General features: G+C 44.8%; 2 protein-coding genes across 2 annotated transcripts; one reads left to right on the top strand and one right to left on the bottom strand.

The window, feature by feature from the left end:
- The first annotated feature begins 1,447 nt into the window (after positions 1-1,447).
- On the top strand, positions 1,448-5,337 carry LOC100682522 (E3 ubiquitin-protein ligase BRE1A). The gene is made up of 8 exons (XM_044558764.1): positions 1,448-1,857; positions 2,490-2,758; positions 2,973-3,042; positions 3,315-3,380; positions 3,654-3,719; positions 4,139-4,239; positions 4,797-5,040; positions 5,138-5,337. Exons 2-7 carry the CDS (start codon positions 2,546-2,548, stop codon positions 5,037-5,039), a joined length of 759 nt encoding a protein of 252 aa, XP_044414699.1. The 5' UTR covers positions 1,448-1,857; positions 2,490-2,545; the 3' UTR covers position 5,040; positions 5,138-5,337.
- Positions 5,338-6,574: 1,237 nt separating this feature from the next.
- Positions 6,575-10,891, bottom strand: LOC123138915 (cyclin-C1-1). The gene is made up of 9 exons (XM_044558763.1): positions 10,721-10,891; positions 10,506-10,612; positions 9,477-9,516; positions 8,782-8,826; positions 8,026-8,147; positions 7,812-7,926; positions 7,653-7,697; positions 7,001-7,148; positions 6,575-6,912 (listed from the first exon to the last, which is right to left on the bottom strand). The coding sequence occupies exons 1-9, from the start codon at positions 10,750-10,752 to the stop codon at positions 6,793-6,795; spliced, it is 774 nt and encodes a 257-aa protein (XP_044414698.1). The 5' UTR covers positions 10,753-10,891; the 3' UTR covers positions 6,575-6,792.
- Positions 10,892-11,107: the final 216 nt, after the last annotated feature.

Below are 11,107 nucleotides of genomic sequence, written 5' to 3'. Positions count from 1 at the left end.
ACGCCCCCTGTGCTGGACGGAGGGAGCAGCAGCCGAGCAGGGACGGGCGACCCTGGCGGCGGCGCCCCACCCCCGCGCCGGCGGCGCCACGCCCCCCGCACTGGTCGGAGAGAGCAGCAGTCTAGCAGGGACGGGCGACCCTGGCGGCGGCACCCTACCCCCCGCGCTGGACAGATGGAGGAGAACCCGAGCAGGGATGGGCAACCCTGGCGGCGCCACGCCCCGGTGAAGATGCTTTTGTGAAGAAGGGATTTAATAACTGAAACAGAAGTCATATTGTTTACAAGCTTCTTAAGTTAGTATTGATTCTGCCAGTAGCTACTGCTAGTGTTGAAAGAGTATTCTCTTCAATGAGTTATGTGAATTAAGGAACAAAATGGGTGATGAATATTTGAACAATTGTTTGGTTACATTTGTTGAGAGTGAATTTTTCGATCTAGTGAAGGATGAAGATGTCATCAATCTCTTTCAAAAAGGCGACCACATAGTTATATTGTAAAAAGGATATCATCACTTTATCAATCAAAAGGTACTTATGTATTCATGTCGTTATGGTCTGGTACATTGAAATATTGTTATTGCTGTTATGCTAGTGTTGTTTCGTTCATATATTGCTAGTGTTGTGTTGTTTGGTTCATATACTACATTTACAGCAAAAGAAAAAAATTGGATGACCCAGCCTTCATTTACTGCAGCTGCCACTGCGAGGGGTCATCCTCATTTTAAAAAAATTAAAAAATTAGCATTGTATTTACACATTCATGCCAAGTTGTATAACCAGTTTAGTGTATTTTTTTCAAGTTCAGACACTAAACTGAATGCAAACCAACGTGTGGTTGGATGGTTAGAGGGATTGTTGTATCCCCAGCCCACCATGGTTCAAATCCTGGTGCTCGTATTTATTCCTGGATTTATTTCAGGATTTTCGGCGATGAGCATTCAGTGGAAGGAGACGTTCCCGTCGACGACGGGGTGTTTACGGTGACTTCGTAAATTTCAAGATGATACGCCGGCTCAGTCTTTCAGAGGTGCTCATAAGGGTAGGGTGTGCGTGCGTGCGTTTATAACAGTGAGTGTATGCGTATGTATATGAGCGCTTGTGTTTGTACTGATGTTTAAAAAAAGTTCAGTCTTTCAGAGGTACTTATAGGGTAGGGTGTGCGTTTGTTCGTTCATAAGAGTGAGTGTATGCGCGTGTATATGAGCGCTTGTGTCTATACTGATGTTAAAAAAACACTAAACTGAATATACGTGGCAAGTTCAAGCATCAGCTTTATTTACACGTAAAAGTGTAAGCAAATCGCGGCTGATATCGACTAATTTCGGCACCAACTGCGCAATTTACGTGCGTCTGCAGACGTCTGCGCACACGCAATAAGACGTGGGATAGTGGGATCCCGATCCCTGGGTCAACCGCCAAGTCTTCCCACCACCCCTATCCTCCCCTCCCCTCCCCTCCCCTCCTCGTCCGACCGTCTGCGCACGCCTACGGTCCGGCTACCCAGCCCACCGTGCCCCGGCGACGAGGCGGACGAACACGTGTGGGCCAGCCGACCTCACCGCCGCCGATCCCCACAAAAATAATCCCCGGCGACCACCCCCGCCTCGACACGACCCCCCACCCCCTGACACACGGTCCCACAACACGAAAGGGATCCGACTTCCCAGTGGGGTCCGGCGAGGGAGGAAAAAAGAGTGAACCGCGCCGCTCATCGCTCGCCCCCTTTTAAACGGACGCCGGGCGAAGAGGAGGGAGACACATTCAAGTCCAGTTCGTCGGTTGGTGGTGGTGGTGGCGTGCGTGCCTGGGCGACTCTGCCTCAAACCCTCATCAGGTCCCTCGATCGCCACGCTCGAGTAAGCGCGGATCGCTCTCTGCATATATCCTTCGATCTGTATTTTGTGGGTTCTCTCGAGCGCTCGTGTTCGATTCGATCGGAATCTGACCGCGACCGGGCGAGGAGTTCTTGATTCGGCCGCCGCGCCGATCCTTGGATCGGCGTCGCTCGATTCTGCCCCAAGTTGTAGCCGCGCGGGCTGCTCGGTTGGACAGATCTTCTCCCTCTGGGTTAGGATTTAGGGGGCATCCCTTCCTGCTCTCGTTTTCTTCGTCCATTCCTGGTTATTATCCACCGGATTAGGATTAGGATTTATGCCCCAATAGTAGTAGCAGTATGACTATCTGTGATTCACTTCCCCAAATGCGATTGTCCGCAAAAGGAGAAGAAAAGTCTACTCGGTTACTCCTTTTCTGGCCAAGCTTTTGTTTTGTTTTGTTATTATATTGTTGCTATTGCAGAATGGCTTTGCCAAGATAGTCTAAAGTTTCGATCAAAAGATTTGGCGTGTTTACCTATTTATATATAATATAGTACTACTTTTAGGATGGTTGGGCTGGGTTCATGTAATGCAAAATCGTTATCGTTGTCGATTGTGCACAAATAATTGTTGGACGGTGGACTGAGATTGACCATGCTCTTAAAATTCAGGTTGATTACAGAACTGGAGAAGGGTAAGGTGAGTATAAGCATCAGAGGTATATAGCATGAGTAATACCAGCGGCGCACGGCGTGCCGCGAGGAGGCAATCGCTGGATGGATCTGCTGATAAAGTTGTTGTGGACTTGGATGCAAGCTCGCCGGTGGCGGGGAACCATCATGGGCTCTCGGTCTTCCCTGGTGCACGCACATCGCCTATTGATGTGGAGGCTCTCGATGATGAAGTGCAGGCGCTATCGCCTTCACAAGTGCCTCCCCCGGTAAATTTCTTATCCTCGTCTTTTAATGATGCATCATGCACTTAACTTTTCAAGAATAAAATGTTATGCCATTGGGTCCGTGGTGATGTTTAAGAAACAGAGTCTGTGTATACACCAATTACTAGTGTTTACTGTACTTCTTGCTCTGATTTTCCTGCTAGGAATATATCTATAATCATGGATCAGTTTTATCAAACTACCTTGCATTTTGCAGGGGTTGAACAGGAGAACTAGAGGGCAACCTGTGACGCCATTTGCTCTGGATGAAGATGCTGTTCTGGAAGGTTAGTTCATTACTTACTACATATTTCACTTGATAGAAATGTTTGGCTTCCAACACAAAAGAATTTGGGCATAAATTCTTCATCAGTTTTGTATGAGTTGTGTTGATAGATTCTTCTGGAACTGTTGAAACCATGAACAACACAGTACATTGTTGGGATCTTATCCATAACATGAGGACATCTATTTTTCACATGTTGAAACAATCATAATATAAGCTGCTGAAAATTAGACTCATTGTTTGACGTTTTCTTCTTCGAATTTCCCATTTCAGAGAATTGGAGAATTATAAGGCAATGTGCGACACCATTTTATCTCGATGAAGATGCTGCCATGGAAGGTTAGTTCATTACTTATTACATATATTGCACTTGATAGAAATGTTTGGCTTCCAACATGAAAGAATTTGGCAATAATTCTTTAGCAGTTCAATACGATTTGTGTCGATAGATTCGTCTAGAACTGTCGAAATCGTGAACAACACAGTACATTGTTGGGTTCTTACCCATAGCATGAGGACATCTATTTTTCAAATCTGGAAGCAATCATAATATAAGCTGCTCAGAATTAGACTCATTGTTTGACGTTTTCTTCTTTAAATTTCCCATTGCAGAGAATCGGAGAACTAGAAGTCAATTTTTGACACCACTTTATCTGGATGAAGATGCTGCCCTGGAAGGTTAGTTTATCCTATACTGCACTTGATAGAAATGTTTAGCTTCTAACATAAAAGAATTTGGGAATAAATTCTGCATCAGTTTAATATGATTTGTGTTGATAGATCTAGAACTGTTGAAATCGTGAGCAGCACAGTACACTGTTGGGTTCTTACCTGTAACAAGAGGATGTCTATTTTTCAAATGTGGAAGACATAAGCTGCTCAGAATTAGACTCACTGTTTGACGTTTTCTTCTTCGAATTTCACATTGCAATTGTTTGTTGTAAGATAATGCACGTGTATCAACACTGAATCTGGAAAGCTTAAGTAAAAGATGTGAACATGTTCATCATTTGCTATCTGATTCCGAGTCAATTTAGATTAATCACAACTTTGTCATTCTGCTTTATGATTTACTCAATCAGTAATGTTTCATGTAGATAATGCAGCTATGCCTTCTCATAACATGTGGAACAAACGCCAAAGGGTTGCGCCTTTGATATGTCTCTCCCCGGAAAGGGAAGAAGGGTCCAGCCTGCAGGTAAAATCTGTAAATTTTGAAGGGAACAGTTTCACAGCTTTAAGACACCGTTTAGTTGCTACTTAGCTGCTATCTACTTTGTCCTCTATGTACATAGCAGCTGCTTAGTATATGCTTGTCTTTATCCTTCCTGTAGAGTTCTGAGATATCCTGCCCTTTTAGTGAACTACGAGTGTGAAGGTTCTTTGATTTAAGTAGACAATATTTTTCTTGTTCTGTTACAAGCCATATATAAATAATAAGACACTCATATGTGTAATTTGTGATGATGCCATATAGGTCTCTTCAGATTGTTCTTGGTAGCTGCTAACCGTAAACATTTTAATTTTGCACCGACAAGATGGCAACTGCTAAATTTCAAGGACCATCTTACCTTGTGTAGCATAGATGCCATGCATTGATATGGTTATGCAATACGCTAGAGTATATGTTGGAACAAGGTGGAAGTTCCCCTCCATTTTTCTCCATGAGTTTGAACCTTGTGCCCAGTTCTTGTTGGCCTTACTGCCTGCCTTACAGTTTTTGTTCAACTATAACTGTATGTTTCCGTCTCGCAGTCGAACAATGCGGTGCAAATTAGCCAAGAGCCTGCTAAGGTGGTGGTTCCAAAGGAACCGAATTTCACTTGCCCGGTGTGCCTTAACAAGCTGGTGGAGCCTTCGACAACAAAATGTGGCCATATCTTCTGCGCCGAGTGCATCAAGCAAGCCATCCAGTTTCAGAAGAAATGCCCCACTTGCCGCAAGGCCCTGAGGAAGAACAACTTCCATCGTATTTACCTTCCGAACTCGGATGGTTAAGGTGAGCCCTTCTGCCTATCTGCAAGTTTTTTCACCTGGGCACACTCATCAAATACAGTGCCGTTGGACTAACATCTTCCTGTGAAATCTGTTTTCAGGTCAGCAGCGGATCAATCGACAAAGAGTATAATCACATAGATTATGGTTGCTGAGGAACCTGTAGCAGGTGCTCAGATGAACAATTGATTAAGTTGACTGGTGTACGTATCATTAGATGGTTGGTCTATGTAACTGAGTTTAAGCTTGAAGCTGAGATAAAACAGTGGATAGCATCTTCAGTATCTGTGTGTTCTTTTGATGTGCCCCGTGTGTTACGTTTCAGTCCTGATGAATGATAGGCTCGTTGGCTACCACATCGCTGTAGGCGGCATGGCTGTAAGGGCAGCTCGCCCACTCGGGTCCGGTGTGAGAGTGCCGAGCTTGGCGGGCAAACATGGTCAATGCTGGAGATGCCAGATTGCATATCAGAAATAGTACTAGGTTTCAGATAAATGGAGGAACTCTAAGAGCATCTCCAGCCACGCCCCAACAAGGCCTCCTAGGCGACTTTTTGGCTGCCGGTGTCAAAAAATCGACCCAGTCGTGTCCCCAAGGGCCCATTTTTCGCCGGCTCGGACCGAAATTGGTGCCGGTGGACCCAACCCGAACCGGGCGCGCTCGGGGGCGCAGGGCGAATTGTTTTTGGCGTGAAAAAGCCGCGGACCCTCCTTGCCAGCGACTCGTCTCTCTTCTCGCCGCTTCATCATCCTTATCGCCTCGTTTTTCGTGGTGAATTAATGCCAAAACTGCCGCGCCGGTCAGCCTCCATTGATGCCTCACGGGCAGCGCAGTGAATACCGTACGGAATACCGAACGACGTGCGTCCCCTCGCCCGCCACGTGTACGCGCGGCGCCTCGGCCTATATAAGTCGACCCCCGGCGCGGCGGTGACACGCACAGTCTCTTCACCGCCGACGCCATCCCCCCCTCCCCCCCTCTTCCCTCTCCTCTCGCCGTCTCCAGTTAGCATGGCCGGGCGCTTCCTAGGCGACGGCGCGGCGGCGAACGGCTTTGGCCGCCGCCACCCTCACGAGGACGAAGCTCGGCTCCTCTTCGAGGCCGAGTACCCGGTCCCGCCGGACATGCAAGTGCCCGGGGCATGGAGAATCAGCGCCGGCGGGGTCCCGGTGCCACCACCGCCCAGCCGGGGGAGGGTTGCAGCATGGACGGCGGCCGCCGCGGAGACGGCGGCGGCGGCACTACACGCGGTTCTACAGCCTCCTCGACATGTAGAACTGCAAGGGCAACGAGGAGCAGCCTAGTAGCTTTTTTTGTAAAATATTTTTAAATATGAACGAGCTCGCCAAAGTTTGGTTGAATTTGTGCCATGTTTGTGCCGTAATTTAAATTTTCAAAAATACATGGGCGCCACGACTGAGGGGCATCACGCCCCCAACATGCGGTTTAGCGCCGGTGCGCCCCCAAGGGGCGATTTTTAGCGCCTCCCGGGGGGCCAACGGCTGGAGATGCTCTAAGAACAAGTAAACAAACAGGGCTCAGGTTGAAACAATTCCACTTGGGTTTTGTATGATACAGAAATCAGATGCTTAAGTATTACAGATAACCCCCTAACATTGGGATTGCCATCGCGGCGCCTAACAATTTGATGCCATTCCCTGGATCTCTCGCCTCCGAAGATGTTCAGGGCTACGGGGTTACACAATCCAGATGAGGCGGTGTAAGGTGGTTAAATGGTCAGGTGTCAAATCGGCCTTCAGGCCTTTGATGGCAACTTGTTCATCACAGGGATGATCTTATCCTCCTGGAGGCCCCTTTGAGGATCAATCTTGTAGGTGTCGTAGAAGTCCAAGATTTCCATTGAGATATTCTTAACCTGAGTTTTGCAAACGAGTGTCGATCGGTTAATATGAGGACATAATAAAATTGCCAACCGATGGGAAAAATATCAGAGGAATACTTACAATGTTCATGTCAACACGGAGTTCTTCAAACCATGAGGTTGTGTCCTTATCTTTAAGAACGCTTGCAATGTATATGCAGGCCAATGCAATCATATAAGGAGGATATATGAGAATGAGATCCATCTTGTAAGTATCATTGACGAGGCCCCTGCAAGTAACAGTTTCTTATCAGCATAGATATAGGTCATGTATGACCGAGCATACAGTACACCCATAAATCACAAATTAAAAGTATTTTCACTTATATTTATTGTCCCTGCTATTCCACATAAAAGATATTTATCTCATCGTACTTAAGTGAGAAGGAATGCTCCATTATGATCATATGGAATGTAAATGTTCTCCATTTAAATGAAATACATGTGCAGACAAATTCTAAAAGGGGGCACTAAAAGGGCAGTCTGTTTGCTCCCGACTAAAATTACTCATAATAAAATGTTTCAAAAAAGAGAAGGCCAATTTTAACAATCACTATCACTAAAGTATATCAAGGAACTTTCTTGCATATAAGACAGAATTCAGCTTCCATCCACACACACAAAAAAAGCACACCTTGTGACTAAAATTAGAAAGGCCTATAAGTTCCGTTGCAGATTGGCAGCACACCGTCCTCAATATTATACCGCATTCTTATTCAAGAAAACATGCTTACCAGGCAAATTGTGTCAGATCTGTTATGCCAGCATCCTGCAATAACCTGTAAAAAAGAACATCTTTCAGTGCCATTGCAGAAAAACGTCAAATTCGGTATTCAAGTCATTCTAATGGAAATGCCATTGCTATTGAGATAATAAGGGGAATAAAGCCATACTGTAGAAGAGGACGGTATGGATGGTAAACAACCAAATAATAGTCAAGTGCTTCCAGGAGCTTCATTTCCATTTCAAGGATATCTTTGATTTCAAATCGGTACTTGTCATCCGAACCTACAATTTAAGGGAAGGAGAATAAGTGGTCAGTAGGCTGTGCAGCTCTTCCAGCATTCCAGGTAAGCATGGGTCTATCTATATGATCAGGAGACTCACCACACATCTTCTTTATGTAAAATACAAGAAGCCTTGCTTGCACTGTGCTTTCCTCTACCTTTGATGCCAAATACAAACAAGCTGGTGCTACCAAACGAGGATCATACTCTGTCATGCTCTTTCTGTAAGTAGATTCGGACACAGTTATGGATTATTATTTTATAACCGGAAACACACGGTTCTGAATGATTAAGTTCCACTGAAAAGGAATTAAATGTTCAAGGAATTATGTAGAAACAGGCAATAAGTATGAACCTTCATGCCCAATATTTGGTGACAGAAAATATAGAAACATGAGCTTGATGCTTGAAGTATACTATTTGTAAATTAAATTTTAAAGATTTCTGGTTGAAGCCATCATACCAATTCTGATGGAAGCATGTTTATGAGAACCTCACATCTACAATCACACAAGTTCTGAATGAAGCTCACAAGTTCTCACGGATATTTTTGAGAAACACCTAAACACGTACAATCACAGTATACTGTTCTTACCTTTTCTTTTAAGGAAATACACTGTTCTTACTGCACTGTAAGTTGACCATCTTAGATAATAAGAATATACTTGCTAATTTCTTAGTAGCACAACATCTTACTTATACAGACTAAAGAAAAGTAATACTGTGTTTTCATTCTCTGGCTAGTAAGAAATAGTCAAATTCAGACAGCAACATTAGAAACCAGAGGGGCATTCTTTCTCTCTGATGTATTATTATCAAAAAAAAAATTGTATTATTATAAAATAGACAATCATACCTTGTGTACACACACCTGAAGTACGTGATTGCAGTAGCTATGACTCTGAGATAACAATGATTTAAGATCGTCAGCATCGTGAGTTAATTCCAGATAGGTCTAGTGGAGAATGGACAACATATCATAAACTGGAAAAGTGAGTGATTCAGTAGCACCCATTAAAAAAACTGGAGTAATAGATATTCACTAGCACCCATTAACAAAAATTGCAGCACCCTACATATAAAGAAGATGGGAATGCTGCTGGCATTTTTTTTCCTCTTAAAAGCAGTTAGCTTTCGGTATCACTATTTCAGTCTTGAAGTTTAACCAAACTCCACAGAGATGTTAGAACTAAGAACTTCATTAGGAAAAGAATAAATAACACCAAGCAATTTAATGTGTTTCAGGTAGTACACCAGCAATATATACGCCAATATGTCAAACTTTTTTAGATACAAAGGTAGCCACTTCAAGAATGTAACTGTATGTACTACTGTAGAACAAAATCATGCTAGCTATGGTCTAAAGCAAAAAACGGGTAAGTTTGTATGATCATTGAAGTCTAGAGATATCATACACAACTATTCCCTCCGTTCCAAATTACTCGTCATGGTTTTAGTTCAAATTTGAACTAAAACCACGACAAGTAATTTGGAACGGAGGGAGTATAAACAAAGGTACAGTTAAGGAAATGGAAAAACAATGTCTCTAACCTTTGTCTAACTTTGACCTGCTGGGCCAACCGCCATATATCTGAAATAATCAGATGCACTCTGTGAGGACAAAACAAATGCAGAATGCCCATAAATTCTTGTAAGATATTGTAATGTGCCCATCCCGATTCCAGCAGGCAGCAAAGTGGTTGATTAGTTCCTTAGTTGCTTTATGTAAGATTCGCATAGATGAGATAATGCTGTTACATATTCCTATTATTTCTATCACATTATGTTGTTAGGGGCAAGCCTGGATCATCTATATATGTGGGTTGCAAAGAAAGAATGAGTTCATCCCCATTTTTATCATCTTCTCTCACCAAAGCAAGCCATGACTCCCTGCCATCATCACGACGGTATTTACCCCGTGACTGCTACAATTGGAATGGAGTGAATTAAGCGCCTGTGGTGAAATTTAATACCTATGCTAAATCGCTACTTCTTTTTACATTTGCACACATATGCTAGATTAATACTTATAGTTTATAGCCAGGATTGTGCTAGTTAATGAAAATTAAGAAATGCACAACTAGCATCAGCGAAAATTGCTCAAGCAGAATAACAAGGCTGTAAGATATTCTCCATTCGGTAAAAACAGATCGTAAGATATCTGTTTTAGCAGAAATGATAGGAAAACGTTCACCATGTGTGTCATGGCGAATTTTATGCTACAAAGGCACATGTCACGGTGCGTCCATGGGTATGGTTGTGTACCATACAGCGGCCATCCCAAACATTGGAGTCTCCAAACTTCAAAACAAACCACCGGTTGCCAGTTGCCACAATGAACACTAGAAAATCCACATCTATGACCGGGCGTGCTTATCGCCAATTCTATAATTCGTCGTAGGGGCACCCAATCGTCCTATGCTCCTCGACACAGCACCCCAACCCAACCTTAATTACACCAAAATGTGCACATTTTAAGGCTTGCTATAAACTAAACAGACTACTGCTAATCTGGACGGCCGAGATACTAGAGAGAGCAAAAGAAAACAGGATGGGGATGACGGCGGAGGAGGAGCTCACGGAAGGACATGTGGATCTTGACGAGGCGGAACTCCACGGGCGTGACGCCCCGCTCCCGGTCTTGCGCCGGCACCACGTCCACCTCCTCCGGGTCCAGCAGCTGCTTGCTGCTCGCACGGAGCCATCGCGCACCGAATTAGCAGCTCAAAATCCACGGAGCAACTTGGTGCGGTACTAAACCGGTCGAGAGAGGGTGCGGGCGCCGGCGTATTTACCTGTGCGACGACGTCCAGAAGTTGGCCGCCATTCTAGATCGGCGTTTCCCGGACAGGAGTCCCGCCGGCGGAATCGGTGGAGTTCCTGTGGGAGCTCGGGGTTCGGAGAGGAGGAGGTAGGGGCACCGGGCCTGTTCCGCGAGTCGCACCGGTATGGCCCAAGCCTGGAAGCCCAACTGCAAGGTCCAAAGATCTCCTAGGAGCGCGGCCACCCACGCCCGCACGCAATACCCAAGGGCTAGCGGCCTACCCTAGAAAAAAAAAGGCTAATGGCATCTCCAATGCTCACCTGCAAATTTTCTTCTGCATCCGTCCATGAAAAAGAAAAGATCCGTCAACGGATACGGGAGCTGGCCATCCAACGCTACCCGCATACATTTCAAACAT

Source organism: Triticum aestivum, chromosome 6B (genome assembly GCF_018294505.1).
Source record: "Triticum aestivum cultivar Chinese Spring chromosome 6B, IWGSC CS RefSeq v2.1, whole genome shotgun sequence".
NCBI lineage: Eukaryota > Viridiplantae > Streptophyta > Magnoliopsida > Poales > Poaceae > Triticum > Triticum aestivum.
This window is presented reverse-complemented; position numbering and strand designations above follow the sequence as displayed.